The sequence below is a fragment of the Hemitrygon akajei genome, chromosome 16, assembly GCF_048418815.1.
Source record: "Hemitrygon akajei chromosome 16, sHemAka1.3, whole genome shotgun sequence".
Lineage (NCBI taxonomy): Eukaryota > Metazoa > Chordata > Chondrichthyes > Myliobatiformes > Dasyatidae > Hemitrygon > Hemitrygon akajei.
The window spans coordinates 74,939,343-74,954,330 of record NC_133139.1 but is presented as its reverse complement, the minus strand read 5'-3'; the positions used below and the strand labels follow the sequence as shown (position 1 = coordinate 74,954,330).

General features: G+C 40.2%; 1 protein-coding gene across 1 annotated transcript in view; it reads right to left on the bottom strand.

The window, feature by feature from the left end:
- Window positions 1–14,743, bottom strand: part of LOC140740190 (uncharacterized) — a 67,521-nt gene extending 52,778 nt beyond the window's left edge. The window contains exons 1-2 of the mRNA XM_073069202.1: window positions 14,639–14,743; window positions 13,435–13,554 (exon numbers count right to left, since the gene is read on the bottom strand). Of these exons, the coding sequence (XP_072925303.1) occupies window positions 13,435–13,554; window positions 14,639–14,729 (211 nt within the window). The 5' untranslated portion in view covers window positions 14,730–14,743. The remainder of the gene's footprint in view (window positions 1–13,434; window positions 13,555–14,638) is intronic.
- Window positions 14,744–14,988: the final 245 nt, after the last annotated feature.

Here is a 14,988-nt window from a genome sequence, read left to right as displayed (position 1 = left end):
CCTTTCACTCTTAACGTATGACATCTGCTTGTAGCCCCACCCAACCTCAGTGGAAAAGCATGCTTACATTTATCATATCTATACATCTCATGATTTTGAGTACCTCTAGCAAATCTCTCCTCACTCATAAACGTTCCAAGAAATGACATTCCTAACTATTCAATCTTTCCATACAGCTCAGTTCCTCCAGACACGGCAACATTTTTGTCAATTTTCTCTGTTCTCATTGAAATTTATTTACGTCTCTTCTGTAGGTATGTGATTAAAACTGCACACAATGCTCCAAATTAGGTGTCAACCTTGTCTTATACAACTTCAATTTAGCAGCCAATTTTCTGTTCTCAATATTTTTATTTATGAAGGCTATTGTGCCAAAGTATAGGCATGATGCATTGAAAGGCCTGCTTCTGTATGGCAAAGAATCTTTGATGACTTAGAATTGTGTTTTTAGAAGAAAATTCACATATTGATATCCATACTCTCACATAGCTTGTTGGGGTTGCTGTGGCTTCACATATAAATCAAGTGTATGAACATTTGCATAATAAAATATCTTCCGGAAGAACTCAATGGTTGAGCATTGTTTAATTGTGTATCATGGCTATTCAAGGGAAATAAGTATTTTTTTTCCCCTGATGAATCCATAAGCACATCCTGAAGGCACATGCATGATATACTCATATAAAAATCATTTGTCTTAATCACGCCCAATCCTCATGACATTATTAACCGGGTAAAGTATACAAGATTATGAAGGTTGTCCTAGAATGAGATAATTAAGCTGTCCATTACTTTGGGTTTGCTTAAGTTGCAGTTCACTAATTTTCTGTGCAGTGTAATTAAAATTGAAAATAGTTCAATTGAAAATGGATTCCTGTAAAATGATCTCTCTGAAGGTTATATAAGCTGCTGTATGGAGCAGGGAAAACCGAGTGGATAGTTGCCTGACTGAGAAATCATGAGGAGTATCAGAAGAGATAATTGGTCCTATTTTCACATGCCAAGTGGGTGAGATTAATATAATTTGTGGGATATAGTGGGAAATTAGGGAAATATTGTGATGCTGAGGTTCGGCCTAGTACTCACCATCTGAAACTTTCAGAGTGGCAGGGGAATTGAACCCACTTAACAAATATTCTGATTATTTTTGCAAGAGGTACAGTGTTCATCTAGTAATTAGGATTCAATTGGTTGGTGATTCTCTGATGGGATCAGATTGGATCGACCGGCTGACCTTCTCCTGCATTATTTTTTTTTCTCAGACGTACAATAAATCAACATGAACGTGCTGAGTCACTGGTAAGGCTTCGAAGCTGCAGTACACAAAATAATATAATCAATTTTCTTCATTTCTAAGCAAATTAAACTGACTGTTACTGCACTCCATACATCATGAGGGCATACACAATGCACTCACAGTACACAACACTGGACAGAATGAGAGCACAGCTGCTGTAGGAATATTTCATATTGTGCAGGGGCAGGATTTTCATAAAGAATGGTGGAAGTTGGATCCATTCTAGAAATGGAATTTATGTCATGCAGAGCGCAAAGCAAATTAACATTGCTCAGCTCTTGGACGCTTCTGACATTATACTGTGAAAACAAGACTTAAAATAACAAAACAGGACTATGCTGTTTTCTAGAAATCCGTTTCTTTCCCAGGAGAATGTGGGTAAGAGGAAGTAGATTTTACTTCTCTCATTTTCTTTTGCCCAGTTTAAAGACAAAAATTATTTCCATTTGACAACACTGAATGCAATAGCGGTGCCCACCAAATGTACAAGTCCATATGGACGCTTTCTGCATTTTGAACAAGAAGTCCTATTCAATGGAGGGAGATGACTTCAGCATCCATTCTAGAAATTACATGAATCACCCACATTAATCGCACCGAATTATGTTATACCATGAATTATCATAGCTCCGACCACCCAATCACATGAGTTAATTTATGAAAATTGTTGACTGCAGGAAATAAAATTCAGTTCACTAGACTCTAAACAGCATACACAATTTTCTCTACCCTGCAGTTTGCAACATGTGTCGATCGGAAGCATACTCCTAAAGGATTTGTATCTCAAAAGAATAAGAGCACACAGAGTGCAAGATGAGAATGGATTAAGAGTAATATCAGGAGACAGACCCTTCACAAGGTTGATTTGTGATAGCAAGGTCACACGGTAGGAAGGAATGGCAACAAGTTGGTGACAATATTCTTAAGCGAAATGAAGGTGACGTCATGATGCTGATTGCTGCCTAATGTTAGATTTCTGATATAGGGGTTAAATAACACACCAGCAGGGTTTCATCAAACGATGGGAAATATTTTCACAAAGCAGGGAAGTGGGAATGTTGTGCCGAGTGCAAGTGGCAGCAAGTGGTAAAGTGTGGAGGTTGTGATGTACAGCAATAGAGAGAAATAATGTTGACTGCGCAGCATTGGCTCGGTGTGCTTTTTCCAGTGCGTGTGATGGATGATGTCATACATAGTAACAAGGAGATCACAGGCTGTGGAGTAAAGAAAGTAGAATAAATCCCATAGAGTTTTAGAAAAGGACAGTGCTGAAAAAGAGTCTTCAGCCCATCCAGGGCATATGGAATATGTAATCTGCCTAGATCTATCAAATTGCATTGAGACCATACCCCTTTCTACACCTACCATCCATCTACCTATCCAAACTTCTCTTAAGTGTTGAAATCTAGCTCGCATGCACCACTTGTGCTGGCAGATCATTCTACACTCTCACTACCCTCTGAGTGAAGAAGTTACCCCCTTTCATTCTTCATTTAAGCTTTTCACCTTTCGCCTTTAACACATGACATCTAGTTGTAACCCCACCCAGCCTCAGTGGAAAAAACCTGCTTACATTTACCATATCTATAATGTACATCCCATGATCTTGTGTACCTCTAGCAAATCTCTCCACAATCACAAAAGTTCCCAACCTATTCAACCTTTACATTCAACTCAGGTCCTCCAGACACAGCAACATTTTTAATTTTCTCCATTTCTCTTTGAAATTTATTTACTTCTCGTATGTAAACTTCACACTATGCGCCAACTTGGGACTCAACCTTATACAACTTCAACTTAACAGCCAATTTTCTATTCTCAATGCTTTTGTTTATAAAGGCTATTGTGCCAAAGTGCAGGCATGATGCATTGAAAAGCCTGCTTCTACATGGCAGAGACACTCTGATGATTGAGAATTATGTTTGTGGAAAAAAAAAATCACAATTTTATACATATACTCTTACATAGCTTGTTGGGGTTGTTGAGGCTCCACATCCAGTGCATGAAAGTTTGCATAATAAAATATCTTATAGAAGAACTCAATGGTCAACCAGTTTTTTTTAAAATTGTGTATCACAGGTTATTCATGGACAATAAGTTTTTTTTTCCTACCCCGATGAATCCATAAGCACATCCTGAAGAAACTCGCAGGATAAACTAATATAAATATCATTGGTCTTGATCGCGCCCAATCCTTATGGTCTTATTAGCCAGCTAAAGTATACAAGAGTATGAGGGTTGTCGTGGAGTGAGAGCATTAGACTGTCATTGCTATGGCTTTGCATATATCTCAGTTCACTGGTATTACATACAAGATAAATAGAAATGAAAATATTTAAGAGTAGATTCACAGAACTATTGCAAGTCCTGCAAAACTATTTCTCTGAAAGTATGTAATCTGCTGTTTGGAGCAGAGAAAACGGAGTGCAGAATTGCCCGAGTGTATAAATTCACCAGGAACATCAGAAGTGCAAATCAGACCAATTTTCACAAGCCGAATGGGTGAGCTTAATGTATTAGCATGAAAAACTGGGGGTTTAGGTAAACATTGTATTTCCGAGGTTTGGTCTGGAACTCAGCATCTGAAACTTTTAGAGTGGCAGGGGACTTGAAACCTCTTAACCATTACACTAATTTGTTTTTACAAGTGGTACGGCGGGTATCGTGTAATTGGATTCGGCTGGTTGGTGCTTTTCTGATAGAAGCAGCTTGGATTCGCCAGCTGACCTTCCTCCTGTATTATTCTTCTTTATCAGACATACAATAAATCAACACATTCAAACTGATTCACTTTCATATTTGAAGTCTGTTAAAACTTAAAAGCTGCAGTACACAAAATAATAAAAAACAATCTCCTGCATGTCTAAGCAAATTAAATGACTGTTACTGCATTCCATACATCATGATGGCACACACAATGCACTAACAGTACACAACATTGAATAGAATGTGAGCACAGTTGCTGAAGGAATATTTCACATTGTGACAAGGCAGAATTTTCATAAGTAGTGGTGAATGCTGGATCCAATCTAGGAACTGATTTCTTTGTTGTGTAGCAAATGTTATTCAAAGACAATAAGTTCTTTTTCTCCCAGATGATACCATAAGCTCATCCTGAAGACACCCGCAATATATACTAATGTAAGACCATAAGACATAGGAGCCAAATTAAGCCATTTGGCCCATCAAGTCTGCTCTGCCATTGAATCATGGCCGATCCTTATCTTTCTCCTCCTGAACCCCATTTCCCAGCCTTCCCACATAACCTTTGACATCATGTCTAATTAAGGACCAATTAATCTCTGCCTTAAATAAGCCCAACGGCCTAGACTCCACACCTGCACTTGGCAACAAATACCACAAATTAAACACCCTCTAGCAAAAGAAATTTCTCTGCATCTCCATTTTGAATGGATGCCCCTCTATCCTGAGGCTGTGCCCTCTTATCCTGGACTCTACCATGTTGGGAAACATCCATTACACATATACTCTGTCTAGACCTCTCAACATTCGAAAGGTTTCAATGAATCCCCCTTATCCTTCTAAATTCCAGCGAGTACAGACCCAGAGCAATCAAACGTTCCTCCTATGATAAACATTTCAATCCTGGAATCATCCTTGTGATCCTCCTCTGGACCCTTTGCAATACCAGCACATCTCTTCTAAGATGAGGAGCCCAAAACTGTACACAATATTCAAGTTGAGGCTTCACCAGAGCCTTGTAAAGCCTCAGTATCACATCCCTGAACTTGTACTCTAGACCTGTTGAAATGAATGCTAACATGGCATTTGCCTTCCTCATCACTGATTCAACATGCAAGTTAACTTTGAGGGTGTTCTGCACAAGGAGCCCCAAGTCCCTTTGCACCTCAGATTTTTCGATTGTCTCCCTGTTTAGAAAACAGTCTGCAAATTTATTTCTACTACCAAAGTGCATGACCATGAATTTTCCAACATCATATTTAATTTGCCATTCTCTTGCCCATTCTCCTAATCCATCTAAGTCCTTCTGCATTCTACCTGTTTCCTCAACACTGCCTGTCCCTCCACCAATCTCTGTACCATCTGCAAACTTAGCAACAAAGCCATCTATCCCATCATCCATATGGAGCATAAAAAAGTTGTCCCAACACCGATCCCTGCAGAACACCACTAGTCACTGGCAGTCAATCAGACAAGGATCCTTTTATTCCCAATAGCTGCCTTCTTTTAGTCAGCCAAAGCTCTAACCATGTTAGCAACTTCCCTGTAACACCATGGGCTCTTAAATGGGTAAGCAGCCTCAAGTGTGGCATCTTGTCAAAGGCCTTCTGAAAGTCCAAATATTCAACATCCACTGCATCCCCTTTATCAATCCTACTTGTAACCTCCCCAAAGAATTCCAACAAGTTCATCAGGCAGGAATTTCCCTGAAGGAAACCATGCTGACTTTGTCATATCTAGTCCCATGTCACCAAGTACTCAATCATCTCATCCTTAAACATTGATTCTAACATTTTGCCAACCACTGAGGTCAGGCTACCTGGTCTATAATTTCCCTTCTCCTGCCTTCCTCCATTCTTAAAGAGTGGAGTGACATTTGCAATTTTCCAGTCCTCTGACACCATGCCAGAGTCCAACGATTTTTCAAAGAAGCATTTGTAATGCCGACACAATCTCTTAAGCTACCTCTTTCAGAACCATTGGTTGCAGTTCATTTAGTCTGGTTGACTTATGTACTTTTCAGTCTCTTAGCTTTCTGAGCACCTCCTCCCTTGTTAAAATAACTGCACTCACTTCTCTTCCTTCACACAGTACAACATCTTGCACAATCCCAGTGTCTTTCAAAGTGAAGACTGATGCAAATACTCATTTAGTTTAGCAGCCATCTCCTTGTCCCCAGTTATTATTTCTCCTGCCTCATTTTCCAGTGGACCTATATCCACTTTCATCACTCTTTTATTTTTACACACTTGAGAAAGCTTTTACTATCCACTTTAAATTTATTTCCTAGCTTGTTTTCAAAGATCATCTTTTCCCTTCTGATGATTCTCTTAGTTGCTCTCTGTAGGTTTTTAAAATTTTCCAATCCTTTATCTTCCTACTAATTTGTGATTTGTTGTATGCCCTCTCTTTTGTTAGAACCATAGAAACATAGAAAACCTACAGCACAATACAGGCCCTTTGGCCCACAATGCTCTGCCAAACATGTACATAATTTAGAAATTACCTAGGGTTACCCATCACCCTCTATTTACCTAAGCTCCATGTACCTGTCCAGGAGTCTCTTAAAAGACCTTATTGTATCCATCTCCACCACCGGTGCTGGCAGCCCATGCAATCACCACTCTCTGCATAAAAAACTTACCCCTGGCATCTCTCTTCCAAGCGCTTTAATACTGTGCCCTCTTGTGTTAGCCATTTCAGCCTTGGGAAAAAGTCTCTGACTATCCACATGATCAATGCCTCTCATCATCTTATACACCTCTATCAGGTCACCTCTCATCCTTCGCTGCTCCAAGGAGAAAAGGCCAAATACATTCAAACTATTCTCATAAGGCATGTTCCCCTATCCAGGTAAAATCCTTGTAAATCTCCTCTGCACCCTTTCTATAGTTTCCACATCCTTCTTGTAGACAGCTGACCAGAACTGAGCACAGTACTCCAAGTGGGGTCTGACCAGAATCCTATATAGCTGTAGCAATACCTCTCAGCTCTCAAACTCAATCCCACAATTAATGAAGGCCAATGCATCTTGTTCTTATGTTAGTTTTAACTTCCACTGTCAGCCATGGTAGTACTATTTTACCATCTGAGTATTTCTTCATTTTTGGAATACACATGTCCCACACCTTCCTCATTTTTCCCAGAAAAGCACACCTTTGCTGCTCTGCAGACATCCCTGCTAGCAGCTACAGTACTTCCAATTTACTTTGGCCAACTTTTCTATCGTACCAATGTATTTTCCCTTACTCAACTAAAGTACTACTACATCAGACTTTACTTTCTGCCTATCAAATTTCAAGTTGAACACAATCACATTGTGATTATTGGTTCCTAAGGGTTCTTTTACTGTAGGTTCCCTAATTGCCTCCAGTTCATTACCTAACACCCAATCCAATATAGCTGATCCCCTGGTTGGCTCAATAACAAACTGCTCTAAAAAACATTCCCTTAGACATTCAACAAACTCACTCTCTTGAAATCCATTATCAACTTGATTTTCCCAATTGACCTATGTCAATAGGTACATGGAACCTATGTCGGGATGCTGTCATCGACTATAGCTCAGCATTTAATACCATCATTCCTACAATCTTGATAGAGAAGTTTCAGGAGCTGGGCCTCTGTACCTCCTTCTGCAATTGGATCCTCAACTTCCTAACTGGAAGACCACAATCTATGCAGATTTGTGATAACAAATCCTCCTCACTGATAATCAACACCTCAGGGGTGTGTGCTTAGCCCACTGATCTACTCTCTATATACCCATGACTATGTGGCTAGGCATAGCTCAAGTACCATCTATAAATTTGCTGATGATACAACCATTGCTGGTAGAATCTCAGGTGGTGACGGGAGAGAGTATGGTAGTCAGATATGCCAACTAGTGGAGTGGTGCTGCAGCAACAACCTGGCACTCAATGTCAGTAAGACGAAAGAGCTGATTGTGGACTTCAGGAAGGTTAAGACAAAGGAGCACATACCAATCCTCATAGAGGGATCAGAAATCAAGAGAGTGAGCATCTTCAGGTTCCTGGGTGTCAAGATCTCGGAGGATCTAACCCATCCCAACATATTGACGTAGCTATAAAGAAGGCAAGACAGTGGCTATACCTTATTAGGAGTTTGAAGAGATACCGCATGTCAAGAAACACTGCGGAGAGCATTCTAACAAGGCTGCATCACTGTCTGGTATGGAGGGGCTACTGCACAGGACCGAAAGAAGCTGCAGAAGGTTGTAAATATAGTCAGCTCCATCTTGGGTACTAGCTTACAAAGTACCCAGGATATCTTTAGCAAGCAGTGTCTCAGAAAGGCAGCATTCATTATTAAGGACCTGCAGCACCCAGGGCATGTTGTTTCCTCACTGTTAAAATCAGGTAGGAAGTACAGAAGCCTGAAGGCACTAAGCAATTCAGGAACAGCTTCATCCCCTCTGCCGTCTGATTCCTAAATGGACTTTGAATCTTTAGACACTACCTCAGTTTTTTTCAATGTACAGTATTTCTGTTTTTGCACGTTTTTTAATAGATTCAATATACGTAATTGATGTACTTGTTTATTTATGATTATTATTATTATTATTCTCTGTTAAATTATGAATTGCATTGAACTGCTGCTGTTAAGTTAACAAACTCCACGTCACATGCCGGTGATGATAAACCTGATTCTGATTCTGATGTTAACATTTCCCATGACTATCATAACTTTACCCTTTTGACATGCCATTTTGATTTCCTGTTGTCCATCTCCCAGCCACTGATGGGAGGAAGTTTCTTAAATCAACCCACAAGGATTCAATATCTTCTGATCCTGTATCACATCTTTCTACTGATTTGACGCCATTCTTTATCAGTAGACCCACACGTCCCCCTCTGCCTAGCTTCCTATCCCTCCAATACAAAGTTTAATCTTGCGCATTCAGCTCCCAACTACAGCCACCTTTCAGCCACAATTCAGTGATGTTCCAACATGTAAATGTCATTTGTCTTGATCATGCCCAAACCTCATGGCCTTATTAGCTGGGTAAACTATAGAAAGAGTATGAAGTTTGTTGTATAATGAGAGCATTATGTCCTAGAGTCATAGAAACAGCTCCTCTAGTCCTGCCGAGCCATGTAAATTGCCTATTCCCATCAACTTGCATGAAGACCACACCTCCCATTCTGCAACCATCCAGGTACCGATCCAAACTTCTCTTAAACATTGAAATCGAGCTCATGTGCACTACTTGCACTGGTTGCTCCGTTTACCCTCTCACAACACTCTGAGTGAAGAGGTTTCCCCTCATGCTCCCTGTAAGCTGTTCATCTTCCACCCTTAACCCATGACATCCGGTTGCAGCCCGACCCGACCTCAGTGGAAAAAATCCTGCTAGCATTTATCCTATTTATAGCCCTCATAATTATGTATACATCCATCAAATATCCACTCAGTCTTCTAGATTCCAATGAATTATGGTTCCCAGTGCAGTCAATCTGACCATATAATTCAGGTCCTCCAGACCCGGCAACATACTTTTAAATTATACCTGTATTCTTTCAAATTTATTTTCATCTCTCCTGTAGGTAAGTGTCTAAAACTGCACACAATTTTCCAATTTAGGCCTCAACCATGTTTTATGCAACTTCAATATAACATCTTATCTTGTGTACTTGATACTTTTATTTTTGAAGAAATAGTGTGACTGGCTCCAAAGGTAGTCATAGCCGAAGGGTGGTGGTGGGGACGAGCTCCCACTGCTAAGCAAATGCTCTTCATGGCGTGCGTCTCAAACAGCCTCTGACAACCAAGTCCAACTCCCGGCCTTCACGTGTGGCATAGTTCTTATGCTTGGCAGAGCTGTTCTCACTGACAGGAGAAGGGACAAAGGCAGACCACTGGCGCTTTAAAACCAGTTGCACTGGGCAGATGGGGCTGATTACCCATGGATGGAAGCTCATCTAGGAGAGGGAAAACTCCGATTTCAAACCTCTGCTGCCTTGCGGTTATACCCGCTCATGGGAAAGAGTTTGGGAGTAAACCCCGAGGGAAAATCTGGAGTTGGAGTCTCAACGGCGGCTGACTGCTGTACCCAGCACCGGCACGGCAACTACTACGATGCTGCTGGCACCAAACTGTATCAACTTTCATTGTTTCTTTGGACGTGTCATCAGCATGGAGAGGGGCATCTCACTACATGGGCAACAGACAGATCTCCATATCAACTCTGCCCTGGAGAGGCCACCTTAGCTTCACTTCAGTGACTACCAGAGGCGCAGTACCCATGATCGACCATGACTGGTGGAAGCCACACTAGTGTGACAAAAGCTTTCTTTATGACCCCATCCACCTGCAACACTGCATCCAATGAATTATGGCCCTATGTTCTCAGATTCCATGGTTTTATCACAGTCCTCAATGCCCTGCCATTCACTGTGTAAGACTTACCCTGGTTGGACCAACAGAAGTGCAACACCTCAAACTTCTCTGTATTAAATCCCATCTGTCATTTTTCATTCAATTTTCCACTGGTACAGATCGTGCTGCAAGCAACAATCATTTCCTCGCTATTCACTGCACCCCCAATCCTGGTGTCATCGGCAAATTTGCTGATCCAGTTAATTACTTTATTATCCATATCGTTGACATAGATGACAACCAACAATGGACCCAGCAATGATCCCTGCAGCACTCCATTAGTCTGATGTTACCATTCAGATAGGTAACCATCTACGACCAGTTCCTGTCCCTGGTGTCTTCCACAAAGTTAATGTCTAAACCAATTTACTAACTCATCTAGAATGCCAAGCACTTGAACCTTCTTGAAAGCTCCCAAGCTGGACCTTGTTGAACCCCTTGCTAAAGTCCATGTAGATACATTCAATTTAGCAAATTCCTGGTAAACTCCCTGAAAAGCTCTATAAAATAGCTTGGACATGACCTACCATGCACAAAGCTATTCTGACTATTCTTAGTCAGTCTATCTCTAGCCAAACATCCTTATATCCAATCCCTCAAAATACCTTTCCATAACTTTCCCATTATTGATATCAGGCTCACTGTCCTAAAACCTCCTGGTTTATTTTTAGAACTTTTCCTAAACAGCTGAACAACATTGGTGGTCCATTCACCCGCCTGCTCTAAGGATGATTTACTATCTCTGTTAGGGACCAAACAATCTCTGTATTTGCCTCCCCCAGGGTCCGTCACAACATTTTTTAAGGTACTGGGAATTTATCCATTCTGATTTGCAAGATCAAGCAACACCTCCAAGACAGACAACACCTCCACTTCCTCTAATCTACATAATATTCATGAAGTTTATACCAGTTTACTTTACTTCTATAGACTGCCAATCTCGTGACTAAATACAGATGTAAAAAAGGATTTAAGACCCCACCCCCTGCCCCCATCTCTTCTGGGTGCACACATAGAGTACATTCTGATCTTCTAGAGGAGCAATTTTGTCACTTGGAATACTATTGCACTTATCATATCTGTGGAATCCCTTCAGATTCTGTGTCATCCTGTCCATTAATGCAACTTCATGCCACTTTCATGATTTAGTTCTTAAATGTTCTCATGCATTTCTTATGATCCATAAGCATCTGATTTGTTCCTACTTGCCTATACCCACTATGCATCTCTTTTTTTTAACCAGAGTCTCAATATCTTTTGAAAACTACATTTCCCTTTATATGTTACCTCTTTCATTATTCTGACAGGCACATACTAACTTTGTGCTTTCAAAAATGTATAAGACCATAAGATGTAGGAGCAGAAGTAGGCCTTGTGGCTGCCTAGACACTCTTATTGCTCAGTAAGTCACTCCTCCTTTCCCAGCACCATTTTAAAAATGTAACCACAGAAGATGCAATGAATGTGCCTTCACCTATTCCCTTCTCACCATTCAGCAATCCACACAGCTCTACCAGGATGACCACCGATTCAATCGGTCATCTTCCAATGTAGCTTACAGCATGTTGCGTTCACACAGTAGTCTCCCTTCTTCAGGAAATCTATTTGTTAAATGTCTATGTTAAAGAGCAGAAGACATTCCTTGAGCAGAAGCAACCCAGGTTTATTACTATGTGCACTCCTATCATTTCCATTCTCACTTATCTGTCACTGGCCTACTTCACTGTCCTAACAAGATCTCAAGCAAATATGAGGATCAGAATACCTTCTTCCTTGTGTACCAGTCACTGTAGCCTTTCCGATTCAATGTCAGATTCTTCAATAGAGAATTGGATAGCACATCTTGAAATTTTCTCTGCTGTGAAATTTACACTTGGGAGAAAACTTGCTGATGCAGGATGACCACCTTTTGTCTTGTTGCTATGCTACTCTTGCCGTGGTGTAACAATTGATTATTTGAAGGTTAAACTTTCACATCTGCCGTACCCTTTGTCCTTCTCCCAGTTTGATTCCTTCTACACTGGTTTCTGTTTTGGTTATTCAGTTTACCTCATGCAACACATCATGTCATTGATCATTAGCACATGTTTATTATCTCTGTTCAATCATGCACTGTACAAGATATCGAGAACAACAAAGTAATCAAGTCTTCATTTGAAAACTGAAGCCTTAAGCATTATGTTACTTACTTTAATAAAATATATTAAAACTTCTCTACAGCATTTAATTTTTTTGAAAAAAGGATGCTTGGAAATAAAATATTTGCCCTGTTCTACTGACACAACAATGCGGAAGAGAAAAAAAATCTCTAATAAAATGTATAAAAAACTCTAGAGTACCTGGGGCTTCTGCACAGTACTGTAGATAGATAGACAGACAGACATACATATAGAGAGAAGGAGAGATGTAGGATGTGGAGGCTGTGTATCACTACTAACCTATCCTGAGTTCACGATGCTTTTGAACTTTTTCTACATTTCCTGTGTGAGGCATCCAGCTCTGCAGCTTCTGGGATCCTGCCAGACCACTTCCTTGTTTAGAGGCAATATTTCTTCTCCCAGTTATGGGGAATTTTTAAGCACATTAGGTTTTCAACAGACTGTAACTGCACACCACAGAAAGTAGCATGGGTGGGGAGGAGGGGTGATTGTGCAATTTATGAATGCTCACGAACTTCTGCTTCAACAAACCCAGTTCTTCCAAATTATTTTGATGCACTGAGCCTTTAACTACTGGAACTGCAATGAAATTACATCAGTCCTCTCCCACTAATCTGCTGAAAATCCCACAGATGGAAGTATAAAAAGATATGCAAATATTGAAAAGAAGTATCTGATTGATGCATGGAACTTAATTCGAGGTATCCCTTTACTAAGCAAATTTGATTTATAACAACGGCGCTGCATTTTACTAACTACTGAAGTAATACAAACCACTTTGTAAATATCCTCTGGATATTGCCTACCATTACATAGTTTTAATAATTTGCATTGAGAAGCTAATGACAAATTTTACTGCATCGCAGCGCAACTTACTCAGCATAACTGTAATGACGACAACCACAACGGACAGCAAGATGCAGACACCCAGGAGCGTACAGATAACCCTGAGGGAGAGATTTCTTCGGGCAGGCTTCACTGGCCGGGCTCGACACTCTGCAAAATCGAAGTGAAAATCATCATTGAGAGCAGGATGGGGAATCCAAATCTTTCCTGATGCAGATGTCGGAAGAGCCGAAATGTTGACTGTTCAACAACTAACTCCACAGTGTACAACTTGTTCCTTTTTATATGTTAGACATAAAATTCTACAGGCATCAGAATGGGTGCATGACATTCATATTTACAGAAGAGCATGTTTTCGATAGTGGGAGAGTCTAGGTCCAGAGGATAGAATCTTAAAATCTAAGGATCCCTTTAGAACAGAGAGGTGGAAAATTTTCTTTAACCAGAGATGGTCCAATTACTATAGACAGCTGGGGACACCAATCCTTGGGAATATTTAAAAAAGAGATTGACAAGTTCTTGAAAGTAAGGTTGTCTTAGGTTATAGGAGATAGAAGGTGAATGGAACATTTAGACAAAAATAATTCAACCATGATCGAATGGCGAAGCACATTCAATGGACCGATCGGTTTAATTCTCATTAAGTTCTGTTCCTGAAACATCTCAACTTTCCTGTAACCTTTCTACAAGTTAAGCTTTCAGCCCAGTAATCAGTGGATTCATTACTTCACCTTCACTACATTTTGTTCAAAGTGTTTGATTGGCTACTCTCCAATTCATCTTCTGATTCAGAATGTTGTAGAAGGTGACAAAAGCTATCCCAGGCAGGGAATGCAGATATTGTAAGCTATGGGTCCTACCCAAATTCTCTCAGACAAGGCTGATACAAAAATAGTTGACATTCTATCGTCTCATATCATTGGCCCTTCAATTTTCTCACTTCTCTCAATTTTGCATTCAACATTTTTACTTCAATTTCTCCACATATCTCTGGTAGTAAGGGAAGAATGCTAGTCTTCTCTGGGATATCCATCCCATTTCAGGTTATGTTAGTATCAACTGCCTTTGTAACACAATCAAGATTCATTTCTCTATTACCACTAAAATCAGCTCAGCTATTTCAGAGGTTCTCCTGACAATATATACTCTCGCCCTTTATTATATCTGAAATAGTTACTGATTTCCTGCTCAGTAATTTAGAAGTAGCACGTGAAATAGCGACAATAGTATTTACCTGGCTTCAAAGATTCTCCTTTGCCACCCGCTCTTATCTTTTGGCATTCAATGAGTTCTTTGACATTTTGATAAATATTTTCAGATTCCATGTTTTCAGCTGTAACTGTTTCTTGTCTTTGAACAACATGTGAGACACAAACGGGAAGTGAAATTCTTTACTACACTTCCTCTTACTGAATTGTCAACAATACATTCTGAAGACAGATGTTGAGAGTATGTAATGCAAATGGAGATAACTGTACTTGAAGCATTCATATTCAAGGCGTTTGTACCACAACCTTTGCCTTCTGTATAAAATTAACTGTTTACGTAACTAATGAACAGATGTCCTAACACGGACTGACTATT